This window comes from Aspergillus eucalypticola (assembly GCF_003184535.1).
Source record: "Aspergillus eucalypticola CBS 122712 chromosome Unknown BO83scaffold_4, whole genome shotgun sequence".
Taxonomy (NCBI): Eukaryota; Fungi; Ascomycota; class Eurotiomycetes; order Eurotiales; family Aspergillaceae; genus Aspergillus; species Aspergillus eucalypticola.
The window spans coordinates 1400977-1414165 of record NW_020290278.1 but is presented as its reverse complement, the minus strand read 5'-3'; the positions used below and the strand labels follow the sequence as shown (position 1 = coordinate 1414165).

Below are 13189 nucleotides of genomic sequence, written 5' to 3'. Positions count from 1 at the left end.
GGGTCGAAGCAAGTTAGAAATCCTGGGCTACGAGGTCCCGGTCAGCAGTTCATGAGCTTGTCCCATACCTGACACTCTTGTTTCTATGCTCTGTACTCCACAAACAGCACATGGTCTTGATCTGTTGGCTCTTGATACAGGCATCAGGATTTTCTCTCCCTGAATAGCATTTCGTCTCCTTGCGTGGCTGGTACATACCAGAGGAATGTATCGCAGAGCTTATTAAGGCATCATCGGCGTGGTATGTGGAACACACTCTCACATGACTGTCTGTGCGGAAGGGTGTATGGCCTTGCCAACACAATAGGGCAGCATGCACTAAGAATATCTCTTAATGACGATGTTGGAGCAAGCGCCCTAATGGATCGGGTGCCTCCCAGCTGTTATCCGGATACCAACCCCTTTGTTCTCCGGGGAGGTAGTCGTGTGCTACTAAGCCCGATCCAGTACAAGCATCGTACTTTCGACCAGGTTTGGGGTCGGTATCCCGATTTAGTGTTCTGATGTTGTGGAATGCTGTTCTGGTCTTGGAGCGCGGGCGTCACGCTGAGGAAAACAAAGTGATGTCAATGCAGTACGACGGAGTAACCAGTGGTTGTTCCACTGGAATCTTCTTCCTCCGGTTTTTCGAATGTCTGTATGCCCAGTGAGGCGACCGTCTTTCCTTATTTTGTCCATTTATAGTTTGATGAGTCCCGGCAGGTTATAGCTCAATTTGTTGCAGAACGCGAAAGTGTGCACAGACAGCTCCCTCGAGAGGCACGCCCTAACCAGCATGGACTCTGACCTAGAAAAAAGACAAAGATCTCCTTCCTTGCGGAGTGTGACACGAGAGCAGATAGAGGCTTCGCATACTCTGGGAACTCCCCCGCCAACATGTGGATCGAGATACGAACGATGGGCGAGGAACATCAAAGGCTTAGAGGCTCGCGGGATCGAGCCCGTGTCTCTTGAAGAACGACTGAAGAACACCAGCTCAACCCCTTTCCGAATGATGCTCACATGGTTCAGCATGGGTATGGCAATCAATAATATAGTGACCGGGTCTTTGGGAACACTGGTAATGAAGCTGAGCTTCACCGACGCCGCGCTGTGTGTAATCTTTGGAACGTTCCTGGGAGGCCTAGGGGTTGGATACATGAGCACATGGGGTCCCAGAAGCGGCAACCGCACACTTGTAAGACCTACACTTGCACCTTGATTCTCTTCTCTTGCCTTTCCCATCTGCACATCACCATTCACGTGACTTGAGGATAACGGCTCACAACTTATATTCTCCTAATAGATTGTGTCTCGGTATTTCATGGGATATTACCCCAGTAAGGTCTGTTGTATACTGAATGTGCTTACCAACTTGGGAACTGGCATGATGAGTGCCACTGTAGGAGGCCAGTTGCTTTCCAAGCTATCGGGAGGTGTCGTGTCCGTCATAGTCGGTATAGTACTAGTCGCCTTGGTGAGTTGGGCAATGGCTACCTTTGGGATGAAGATATTCCAGTTCTATGAGCGGTATGATTCGTCCACCTTCAAATTTTCAAAGTGTTACCCTGACCATTGATTCTGGCATAGATTTGCTTGGTTTCCGCAATTGTTGATCTTTTGCGTTCTTACCGGCTCGGCCGGTCCGCAATTCGACTTCCATAGCCCGTCGATCGGTTCTATTGAGCAGATAAACGCAAAACGTCTAACATATTTCTCACTTTGCCTTTCTATTCCCTTGTCATGGATACCTGTGTCCGCAGACTACCAGGTTTACTATTCTCCGGAAATACGAAGATGGAAAGTGTGGACAGTAACCACGATCGGTGTAAGCCTCTCAATAGCCATAACCCTTCTTCTTGGCGCCGGGCTTGGAAGCGGTGTTGCAATCAACTCCAAATGGGCGTCTCTTTATGACGGCACACCGGGGAGTCTGCTGATGGCCGGCTATGATCGGTTGGGGCCTCTTGGGAAGCTATGCGCCTTCATCAACGTCTTAACGATTGTGTCCAACAATGCCCCCAGCTCGTACTCAACGGGACTGAATTTCCAAATGCTGGGAGAGATGTGGCTCAGGGTTCCACGGCCTGTTTTCACGACTGCCAGCACTCTGGTCTACGCATCATGTGCTATCGGAGGCCGAAACTCTTTGTATGAGATCTTCGGGAATCTAATGCCACTCATTGGCTATTGGGTCATTATCTGGTTCACCATTGTGGTAGAACAAGACGTACTTTTCAGCCGAGGGAAAAGTTACGACTGGACGGACTGGAACAATTGGCTTAAGCTCCCAGTTGGAGTGGCAGCAAGCACTGCCTTCTTGATCGGGTGGGTAGGAGCCATTGTTGGCATGGTATGCAGTCCCACTAGCATGTGCTTGTTGCACGAATCACTGCTGACCAAGATACTCTTCTCCTAATAGAATCAAGCCTATTATACAGGCCCAGTTTCCAGAGCGATTCCAGGTGGATGTGATTTGGGCCTCTGGCTGGGGTTGGGCTTCACGGCTCTTGCGTTTCCGCCATTCAGAATGCTGGAGTTGAAGATTATTGGCCGTTGAGTATACGAGTGCTGATTAGACATCGGTGTCATTCTGGACCGTATCCAAGACACTTCACCAGGCCCTTTCTGTGTGGTCTCACGAGGAGCGACGGGTGTAACCGGACCAATATGCTGTTAATTAGACCAACGTGCCATCTGCTATTGCTGTGAATAGAAAACCCCTGGCGGAAGAATTCTCAAATACTTTTTGTACGTACGCGCATATGCCTGTTTAGATACTGATACAATTTTCAATTCCGTGTTTACCTTCCGAGCAGATGCAATGTTGTCCTGGCGGAGTTGTTATGGCACAGAAAGATGGTTTGCATGAGTGATGGTATGGTTCTGTAGTTTTTTATGGTCAGGTGAGATGAATTGCCCAATGGGGCATATATGAATTCCTGTACCGGGCATCGGAAGTATTTCCCTGACAGGCAGTTAGCCGAGACTTCATATAAGGAAGTCAGCCGGTTTGCAGATGGCGAGTCGAATACTTCCTAGATAGGAAGCACTTATTACTCCATTCAGTATAAAAAAGGGACTAATGCTCCTTTATGTAAATGCATAGAACAACTCTCCCACTGATTTTGGCGATATCAACTCTCAGACAAGAACGTCACTACCAGTTCAATTGCACCATCATCAGACCATGAATGCTGTCGCGGCGTCTACATCCAACCCCGCCAATGAGTTGGAGGTGGCTGCTGATTCCGATTCGGCTCATGTTGGGTCATCAGCCTGTCTAGACCATGCATCACAGCACTTTATCCGATTGCCGGATACTATGTTTTCTTCCATAATGGCTGCGAAGCCCAGCTTGAACCCACATTACCAAGAGGTGAAAGCTGAGGCCGATGCTTGGATTGGTTTAATTGGGATAGTATGATGACGCCGCCCATCTTGCAACCAGCAATCTGGCCGGCTAATCAATACAATTTACTGGTCAGGTTTTTATTTTCGATGACCGTGGGTGCGAGGAAATCACATGCTCTGATATTTTCAACAGTGAGCAATGAAGAAGTCAATAAGCTGACATGAATACTTGCTCCTGCATTCAGAATTCGACGAAGGCCGTCTGAGCACCGACCTGGCAGTCGCAGAGGAGGAGATTAAACAGACTATGGCTCTCATGAAGGATGGTGCGCCCCTCATTAGCATGGAAGATAACCCAATTCAGCATATATATCAAACTTGTTGGTACCGATTGAGTAAGGTAGGGGCAAGGAAAGCCCTCTATTTATTTGTGGGGCTGACAGCTACCATTAGTCCCGTGGACTAGAGATCCACAACAGGCGAATTTTCGCTATCATTGATTCCTTCAACCATCCTACTTAGGGAGCTGATACTGAGGACTGTAGACCTGCAACATTCCATACATGAAGCAAAGTAATATTACAAAGACTGAATAAAGTGCTAACTACTAGCCATGCAAGCGAAAAAAGACGAAAAGTAACATGCAATTGGGTCAGCTGAGCGGGTCAAGAGATACATCGTTCAATTGGTTTAAGGTCCACTCCTCGTACTCACGGATCTCGACCAAAACTTTTCCCGTCCAGACAGTGTACTATTGTCTTTCGGCTTGAATCTATAGCCTCTACATGTATCCATTTGCCCCATCTTTCTGGCCCTTTGCTCGGGCGCGCATAGCTGGTAATTGATGGACTCTTCTTCTTTCCCAAAGCTGTACACTGGCATTGATGGCTCCATTAGTGGCGGCGCTTCATCCACACCTCAAGTGGCAAGATTCACACAGCAACCAAGGACTTACACACACAGTATGGTAAGTGCATAATCCTCAGCTGCTCCAATGTATACGGCTTACTGACACTAGAGCGGTGCCCTGTCCTCTAGGTTCAATTGTGCGCATTTCGCCTAATGAGCTGTCTTTTACATCGGTTGAGACTTGGAAAATGAGTGCAGTCAAGTAGTCCAACACACGACCTGCCTAAACTGGTGCTAAGCACTTGATGTCCTGCAGGTGAGAGTTTATGGAAATTTCCCCATTGAGAATATTCCCGAACTGCCAATTCGGGCATTATGCGTCCGAGATAAGGCCATCCCCTTAGGAAGATCATTACTTTTCTCCTTTGGCAGCACACAAATAATCCTCATATCTGGTATCTACATCATGGTGACTCGAATCTTCCAAAGAGTGCGTTCTCTGCTAGAGTTCCGAGTCCGCGCCCACCACCGTCATTGCCTGCACGAATTGGGCCAAGGCCGGATTTCGAGAGGCTGCGCACTTCGGCCCTGCGGCTCATCCCAGTGATGGTTCATCAGGGCCACCCGGAGCCTGTGTATCATATGCAGGGTCTTCACTGACTAACAAACATATACCTCGTGATATATCACTCATTCATGGAAAGGAAGACTCGGGGATTTACTTGATCAATGGATACTTGCGTGACGAGACTTGGGAATTGATACAGAAGGTTTTTGATTCATTGAAGCCTGAATATTACAAGAATAAGATCCATCAACCATACGAGTACTCCAACATGGTCGCGGCGCTGACACCGGCAGTCCACGTGTACGACTAGTAGTTCAGTGGGAACTAACATTCTGGGTTTCAAGCATCAGTATGTACCACTATATGTCGCCGATTTCTGCACCCACAACCAGAACGAGTACTAGCTTTGGGTAAGACTCGGCGAATCAGGCCGATGTCCCATGTACTTACACCAGAAAATATGTGTGCTTTTCAGTTCACAAAGCAAGGCCGGTTCTACTAGTAGTACAGCATTATTATGTTTCGAATCCAATGACGTTGAAGCAAATCACTTGTTCAATATTGGTAATGGGTATGGACGGGTTTATGCTCGGACACATGAACTCGTGGCAGGCAGACTCAATCTACCTGAGGTTCATGGTTTTTAGAAAAGACCTGAATAATTGCAGAAAGAGATGAGACGAAACTTGGTAGCGTACTATATACGTACTGTGTAGATAATCAGTGCCTGGAAATCGATATGGACAGTGAACCACGGTAGGGGAAGGGAGAGCGGTGGGGTAACCACACCTTAAAACTCACTGTTAAGTCAGATCTTAGTTATGAACCCCCGGGGGATCATCATTATCACCATCATCAGACCCACCCACCCTGTAAGTCAAGTAGTTAACTCTTCGAGCATATTATTCATATTATCCCTCACTGATCAAGTGCCTAACTCCCTTGTACATTGTCGATCTTCAATCTTGGTATGCTGGAATTTATTTGTTCACAGCGGTCATCTGTACCCCTCACAACTTATGACTAATGTCCCCGATGCAGATCATTTCATTTCAGTCGAGACCGACTTAAGAGACTCAAAGATGCTTCTACAGTCCCCTTCGCCCGTCATCGAGTTTATCTATATACTAGCTGTGCATCGACACATGGACCACTGAGCAAAATCAGTAATATTAGGCGACCAATGGATAACAGCACACAGCTCACTCCGGGCAAATTCCTGGGGTTTGTCCCCAACACGGACCCTCGGGTGGCGGGTTTGGGATTCCAGCAATTGGTCACTTGTGTTTGCTTGCTGCTTCCAGCCTACGCGTTTCTGGTTTCGCAGCTACGATTTCGATATCTCCAGCGACTACATCAAAAATACCCCTATACGACGCGAGAGTCTTTCTCTCGCATGACCGACGATGAAGCCTGCGAGATACAAAAAGGCTTGGTTCAGCTGGAGTTCCCGTTTCTCTACCTCAAATCACTCCAGTTTGCTCTCTTCAGGGTGTGAAACCCCGGCTACTTTTTGCTTATTCTTTTATTTTCCTATCCTGCCGACTAACTACTGCACCAGACATATGGTATCCCGACCATCTCGACAGTGCTCGCAAATACAGCCCAATTCTCCAAGCCCGAAACTTCTCTGAAACGCTACGCTGATACAGCAGCACTGGTTCAGGAGTTCGTAGGCCATGCGCCAACCTCTCGTCGTGCTTGCACTTCTATTGCACGCACCCGCTGGATCCACAGCAGCTATCGCGCTTCCGGCAAGATCCTGGAAGATGATATGCTGTACACACTCGGCCTCTTTGCCATCCAGCCAGTCAGATTTGTGAAAATGTATGAATGGCGGGACCTGAGCGACCTTGAGAGATGTGCCATCGGTACCTTTTGGAAAAGTCTGGGCGACAGCTTGAATATTAGCTATGATGCCCTCCCGTCAGGTAAAACCGGATTTCGCGATGGTCTTCATTGGCTGGAGGAAATGATGGCCTGGAGCGACGACTATGAGGTTCGTTGCATGGTACCTCATGTCAAGAACCGTGAAGTGGCCGAACAGACCATCGCAGTGCTGCTGTACATGCTTCCCCAGTCACTGCAGTTCATTGGGATGAGATTTGTCTCGTTCATGATGGACGATCGCTTGCGGAAAGCCATGCTGTAAGTCTTGTGTAATGTTTCCAGGGACTCGAACAAACCGCTTATTGATTCTCTTTCCAGGATTGACCCTCCTCCGGCTTTTGATGCTAAGCTGTTCTCGTTACTGTTCTCCGCTCGTCGGTTTGCATTGCGGTATCTTGCGCTGCCCCGCCCTTATGTTCTGCGGTATGTTAGTTACACCGATGACTACAACGAGAGCGGACGCATCTACATGACCAACTGGGATGCTGCCCCTTACTATGTGGAGCCGAGTCTCCGGAACCGCTGGGGCCCGATTGCCTGGCTAACTTGGGCACTTGGTCGGCCTTTGCCGGGAGACGAAGGGGACAAGTATTATCCAAAGGGGTATGATAATCTCGACGTAGGCCCCAAATATTTCGAAGGTAAGGGCCGTCAGGCTATGGAGGACATCATGAAGGAGTTGGAAACCACACGACGGGGTCAGTGCCCTTTTCACTGAGCTTTGCGCGGAGCTGGCCTCACTCAATTGGAATGCGCGTTGGACGAAGTTGTGTCGATTTTATAAGGCACATACTGCGCTGCTAAATGCTGATCTACTTAGCGAAGCGTAATTTGCCGCAGCGATGATCTACGAGCAACTATCGAAGATAGTTTATGCACTTGGAATCCTCCTGAGCCTCCCACAAATGTAAACAACTTTGTTCTTGCACTATCCTGGGAAGTCTTGGGCCAATATTTGCTTCATTCGCCTATGTTTGCTAGTACCCTCGCATTGTAGTGATTGTGTCGTTCTGATATTCCATGGTGTGCTGGATTACCGTCGTAACCAATCGTGGTCCATCCACACTGAAGCTCGGAGATTTTCCTTGAAATCCATTTTATGCATCATTCTAATAGCTGAAACTTTCGCAACGCGCTCTATTTGAGCGAAGTTATCTGTCGCATTCATTTTGTTTTAGCACCTCTATCTGGGTGGGTTTTTTTTTTTTTTTTTTTTTTTTTTTTTTTCTTTATCACTGTAAGGAATACTGCGCTTGAGCGTTCACCTTCGTTTCAATGAAAGATTCACCTCGTATTCACCAGTGGATTTAAGCTACAAATGCAGATAAAATGAACAAGGACCCCATTCCTTTCCCCGCACAATTACGCTAAGGCCGTAAGCGCGTCAAACGCACCTATGAAAGACAGAATATTCACTACATTGTATTTACTAGGATATAATAGTCTAAGCAAAGTAAAGCTGCCAACATCGTCAGCCTAAGCTAAGCGCGCCCTCCATGACGTGAATAGCCGTCGCAGCTTACATAAAGCGATCTCTCTCTCCCCGCAAATCCGAAACCTATCATCATCATCAAATCAACCTTTCCTTAACCCAGATAATAAACTCTTTTGTTACTACTTTGATATTTGTTCGCCGTCGCATTCATATCGTCTATCGTGTACAACAATAATGGCGTCGCCTACCCCGAACGAAGACGGCCGTTCTCCTCCGCTAAGCAACTTCCCCCAGGATCCTTCGGAATTCGACAGCGACCCGCGCATCTCGTTCTCGAAGCTCGACAACAAGTTCATCTTGGAAACAGAGGACGGACAGGAATTTGAATATGATACGGTGCTAAAGAGATGGATTCCGACGGTGTGTGCGCGCTCTTTCTCCAGCTGGGTGGTGTGATGTTATGTAGCTGTTGAACCTGCTGCTACTTCCTTTTTTTTTGTTTCTACTTTTCTTATCCCTCCCCGCCTCCCCCCCTTTTTGTTTCAACTGGTTATGGAACCTTCCTCTCTTGTTGCAAATAGACCGATATACACGATGTCTATTATTGCAGGGATTGTTTGATTGGTTCGTGAAACTGATTGCTTGGTTGGCGCCGCTTTGCGCCCGTCCGGGGTTGCCTCCAGGTCGATGAAGACTTGCTACAACAACAGCAAGAAGCATATAAGGTCCAGGGTGTCAATGAGGAGGAACAAATTACTGCGGCGCAGTTGAGGAAGAAGCGCAAGCAACAGGCTTCTACGGAAGAGGTTAGTCCAACGGTTCTACGATGATGCTTCCTTGAGTTGGCCCCAATGGCATTGGGTTGAGCCTTATACTAAAGAGGATATGTGTAATCGCGTAGGGCAATGGGCAACAGAAGCCTAAGAAACAGCGCGTCAATACCGCCGTCTATGTGACTTCGATTCCTCTGGATGCTGAGTTCGATGAAATCCGTGATGTCTTCTCCAAGTGTGGTGTTATCGCTGAGGAGATCGATAGCGGCCGACCGCGCATTAAGATGTACACTGATGAGAGTGGCAAGTTTAAGGGTGAAGCTCTCGTTGTGTACTTCCGACCGGAGTCTGTCAACCTCGCGATACAGATGCTGGATGATTCGAACTTTAGGATCGGGGTACCCGGTCCGCAGGGGCCTATGCGAGTGCAGCATGCGGATTTCTCGTTCAAGAGTCAGCAAGAGGCGCCTACGAAGACTAGTATGAGGGATAAGAAGAAGATTATGCGCCGGACACAGAAGCTGAATAGGTATGGGGACAACTACAGTTTACCTGCAATGATAGGGCTTGGGCTTTGCTGATACAGGTGTCTAGCAAACTTGCTGATTGGGACGATGACGATCCGTCTGCCTTGCCGGACACGACTTCCCGCTTTGATAAGCTCGTGATCTTGAAACATATGTTCACGTTGAAAGAATTGGAGGTACGGAGGATACGTCCTGAGATAATGGTGACTGTAAGATACTAACGTCTGGCGTAGGAGGATCCTGCAGCTATCCTTGATATCAAGGAAGATATTCGGGAGGAGTGCTCGAAGCTGGGGGATGTGACCAACGTTGTACTCTACGATAAGGAACCCGAGGGAGTGGTGAGCGTTCGCTTTTCCGATCCCGAGGCAGCCAGGAGTTGTGTCAAGGTAAGCTTGATTACGGGATGACGATGGTCAAATACCCCCAAGACAAGAACATTTGTTAATTATACTGTTACTTTTAGATGATGGATGGGCGGTTCTTCGCTGGCACCCGGGTCGATGCCTATATTGCAGATGGCAGTGAGAAATTTAAGAAGACCAATGAGAAGCGTGCGGCACTGGAGGATCTGGCGGAGAAAGGACTGGATGCGTCCGATGAAGAGGAGGAGCAGCGATTGGATGAGTTTGGCACGTGGTTGGAAAGCTCTCATACGGTCGAGAACACGGCCAAGTGATGGTGATGGTGATGATGCTTTCTCGGATGTAATCATTCTCAGGGGGATCTGGAACTGGATGGGATGGGCGTAATCGCTTTTCAGGCTGGCTGGTCACTTTAGACGACCTGCGGGATTGTAGACTTGTATGTACTCATAATAGCGTTCGGTTTGTTGTTATTATCACTATGCTTTCCATTTGTTTACACGAAAAGGACCATGAATCCATGGTAAAGCCGGTCAGGCCATGATCAAGTCTGGTTCGCGTGTGGACAAGCCAAGTCACGGGGGTCAACTGTCACTGGCCCGCAAGGTCGTCCCGTGACGACGCCAAACCGAATTGGGGGAGAGCCCCTATTTACCTGCCCAAAAGATCGAGTGTTTTGTTGGCCTTTTTTGGGCTTTGTTGTTGATCCCCGAATTTATTAGGCTTGGGAATTGCTTACCTACTCCGTACTGGTATTACTATTATTGCCCGCACAACGTTCCCCCTTCACCGCTCTCCTTCTACCCAACTCTCCACTAAGGCCAAACTAACTTCCCTCCCATTCCTCGTTTTCTCCTCCCTCCTCCCTCCCCCTTCTCCTCCTTTAGTCGACTGTCTTTCCCCAGTCTCCTCCCAACAACTTCCCGTTCATCCACTTCCTCCGGCCTCGCCGTCTCTCACTCCCCTTCGACCCTTTTCAATACCTTTAACCCCTTCAATATCCCCGGCACAATGCGTGAGATCGTATGTTTTCCCTCCCCGTCCCTCTTCCGTCAGGAGACGCGTCGTTGGTTGGCATCTCTTCTGATCGGGACCCCACCGGTTCTTCAACCAACTCAATCTTGTGCTAACTGCATGTCTTCGTCGCTTCATAGGTTCACCTCCAAACCGGCCAGTGTGTAAGTGCCAATATGTTCTTCGAATGATTGCCCTTCCGGGTTCTTGATTGGTGTTCGGTGGACTAAACAACAAATGATGGTGGTTAGGGTAACCAAATTGGTGCTGCTTTCTGGTACGTATTCACTGCCACTGGATTGGGGATGGAACATCATCTCTCAAGCTATCTCAGCTTGAGTTCAGATGTCATCCATCGGGTATATATGTCTAACAACTCAACAGGCAGACCATCTCTGGCGAGCACGGCCTTGACGGCTCCGGTGTGTAAGTGCAACTTTTTCACACCTCTCAATTGGTCAACAATGTGGAAAGGATTGGGTATTCTGACACGCAGGATAGTTACAATGGCACCTCCGACCTCCAGCTGGAGCGCATGAACGTCTACTTCAACGAGGTTAGATCACACCGTACCTGAGTTTTTTTCACGACAATATCATCAATGTCCTGACCACTTCAGCAGGCTAGCGGTAACAAGTATGTCCCCCGTGCCGTCCTCGTCGATCTCGAGCCCGGTACCATGGACGCCGTCCGTGCCGGTCCCTTCGGCCAGCTCTTCCGTCCCGACAACTTCGTCTTCGGCCAGTCCGGTGCTGGTAACAACTGGGCCAAGGGTCACTACACTGAGGGTGCCGAGTTGGTCGACCAGGTTGTCGACGTTGTCCGCCGTGAGGCCGAGGCTTGCGACTGCCTCCAGGGTTTCCAGATCACCCACTCCCTCGGTGGTGGTACCGGTGCCGGTATGGGTACCCTCCTGATCTCCAAGATCCGTGAGGAATTCCCCGACCGTATGATGGCCACCTTCTCCGTTGTCCCCTCCCCCAAGGTCTCCGACACCGTTGTTGAGCCTTACAACGCCACTCTCTCCGTCCACCAGCTCGTTGAGCACTCCGACGAGACATTCTGTATCGACAACGAGGTACGTTTTTGTGCCTAGCACATATCGAAACAAGATTGGTGCTCGAGGACTAACGAATTGACCAATCCAGGCTCTGTACGACATCTGCATGCGCACCCTCAAGCTCTCCAACCCCTCCTACGGTGACCTGAACCACCTGGTCTCTGCCGTCATGTCCGGTGTGACCACTTGCCTCCGTTTCCCTGGTCAGCTCAACTCCGACCTCCGCAAGCTGGCTGTCAACATGGTTCCCTTCCCTCGTCTCCACTTCTTCATGGTCGGCTTCGCTCCTCTGACCAGCCGCGGCGCCTACTCCTTCCGTGCCGTCACCGTTCCCGAGTTGACCCAGCAGATGTTCGACCCCAAGAACATGATGGCTGCCTCTGACTTCCGCAACGGCCGCTACCTCACCTGCTCCGCCATCTTGTGAGTCTTTTTTACTGCATTGTTTGCATTATGCCAGCTAACAAGTATCTAGCCGTGGACGTGTCTCCATGAAGGAGGTTGAGGACCAGATGCGCAACATCCAGAGCAAGAACCAGACCTACTTCGTCGAGTGGATCCCCAACAACATCCAGACCGCCCTGTGCTCCATCCCTCCCCGTGGTCTCAAGATGTCCTCTACCTTCATCGGTAACTCCACCTCCATCCAGGAGCTCTTCAAGCGTGTCGGTGATCAGTTCACTGCTATGTTCCGTCGCAAGGCTTTCTTGCACTGGTACACTGGTGAGGGTATGGACGAGATGGAGTTCACTGAGGCTGAGAGCAACATGAACGACCTGGTCTCCGAGTACCAGCAGTACCAGGACGCCTCGATCTCCGAGGGTGAGGAGGAATAGTAAGTTTACCCAGGAATCCATTTACTCTGTTTCGGTTCTGACCAATGCTACAGCGTCGAGGAGGAGCCCCTTGAGGCTGAGGAGTAAATGTCTCAAGTCGACAGTTACGCGAATTGAGATCTGCTCTGTAATACCCCGATAAGCCTACATTCTCTTCGACCAAGGCCTTCCAGGGTCTTGGTCAGTGAATTCTTCTGTTTGAGCGCTCTTAATTTCCCTTCCTGTTTTTAATTACTTAGGCTCAAAGCCTGGACTTATTAAACCCAATCGCACATAGTTTTAAAAGCAGTTTGGTACAATCTTCCTAGTCTTGATGAATTTAGATGTTAGGCATTTGTTAAACTGGCCATAAAATAGGCCATTGATAAATACTGTACCATACCATATCGGTATGCATACTTTGTACATGATCCTCATTCCATTCATGTGATAATGTACGCTGTCCATTGTTCATCGATAAGAAACGTGGTAACCCCGCATTCCTTCTTCCACTGCTGACTCTATACTTCACGCCCTCTGAGATTATAGTTGAGAATGTG

General features: G+C 48.9%; 5 protein-coding genes across 5 annotated transcripts; all 5 read left to right on the top strand.

Annotated features, from left to right (window-relative positions):
• Positions 1–775: 775 nt before the first annotated feature.
• Positions 776–2539, top strand: BO83DRAFT_457841 (uncharacterized protein; the record flags this gene model as incomplete). The annotated part of the gene is made up of 4 exons (XM_025537116.1): positions 776–1177; positions 1286–1539; positions 1570–2332; positions 2402–2539. 4 exons carry the CDS (start codon positions 776–778, stop codon positions 2537–2539), a joined length of 1557 nt encoding a protein of 518 aa, XP_025391876.1.
• A 630-nt stretch (positions 2540–3169) lies between these two features.
• Positions 3170–3855, top strand: BO83DRAFT_424061 (uncharacterized protein; the record flags this gene model as incomplete). The annotated part of the gene is made up of 4 exons (XM_025535140.1): positions 3170–3400; positions 3468–3525; positions 3579–3733; positions 3787–3855. The coding sequence occupies 4 exons, from the start codon at positions 3170–3172 to the stop codon at positions 3853–3855; spliced, it is 513 nt and encodes a 170-aa protein (XP_025391875.1).
• Positions 3856–5621: 1766 nt separating this feature from the next.
• BO83DRAFT_434794 (uncharacterized protein) lies at positions 5622–7815 on the top strand. Its single transcript, XM_025535834.1, has 4 exons — positions 5622–5718; positions 5792–6242; positions 6312–6898; positions 6959–7815. Exons 2-4 carry the CDS (start codon positions 5934–5936, stop codon positions 7356–7358), a joined length of 1296 nt encoding a protein of 431 aa, XP_025391874.1. The 5' UTR covers positions 5622–5718; positions 5792–5933; the 3' UTR covers positions 7359–7815.
• A 494-nt stretch (positions 7816–8309) lies between these two features.
• BO83DRAFT_385833 (U2 snRNP complex subunit CUS2) lies at positions 8310–10054 on the top strand (the record flags this gene model as incomplete). Its single annotated transcript, XM_025532642.1, has 6 exons — positions 8310–8495; positions 8786–8881; positions 8977–9377; positions 9443–9551; positions 9609–9764; positions 9842–10054. The coding sequence occupies 6 exons, from the start codon at positions 8310–8312 to the stop codon at positions 10052–10054; spliced, it is 1161 nt and encodes a 386-aa protein (XP_025391873.1).
• A 414-nt stretch (positions 10055–10468) lies between these two features.
• BO83DRAFT_375647 (tubulin beta chain) lies at positions 10469–13066 on the top strand. The gene is made up of 9 exons (XM_025530510.1): positions 10469–10763; positions 10895–10918; positions 11006–11031; positions 11139–11180; positions 11256–11310; positions 11377–11832; positions 11903–12237; positions 12290–12649; positions 12704–13066. The coding sequence occupies exons 1-9, from the start codon at positions 10752–10754 to the stop codon at positions 12735–12737; spliced, it is 1344 nt and encodes a 447-aa protein (XP_025391872.1). The 5' UTR covers positions 10469–10751; the 3' UTR covers positions 12738–13066.
• Positions 13067–13189: the final 123 nt, after the last annotated feature.

Bases quoted from the DNA above. Each gene is read 5' to 3' on its own strand.
- BO83DRAFT_434794 (XM_025535834.1), top strand. From the start codon at position 5,934: ATGGATAACAGCACACAGCTCACTCCGGGCAAATTCCTGGGGTTTGTC. The intron at 6,243-6,311 runs GTGTGAAACCCC...CTACTGCACCAG, and splicing joins TCCAGTTTGCTCTCTTCAGG to ACATATGGTATCCCGACCAT. The intron at 6,899-6,958 runs GTAAGTCTTGTG...TTCTCTTTCCAG, and splicing joins CGCTTGCGGAAAGCCATGCT to GATTGACCCTCCTCCGGCTT.
- BO83DRAFT_375647 (XM_025530510.1), top strand. The intron at 11,181-11,255 runs GTAAGTGCAACT...CACGCAGGATAG, and splicing joins GGCCTTGACGGCTCCGGTGT to TTACAATGGCACCTCCGACC. The intron at 11,833-11,902 runs GTACGTTTTTGT...TGACCAATCCAG, and splicing joins CATTCTGTATCGACAACGAG to GCTCTGTACGACATCTGCAT.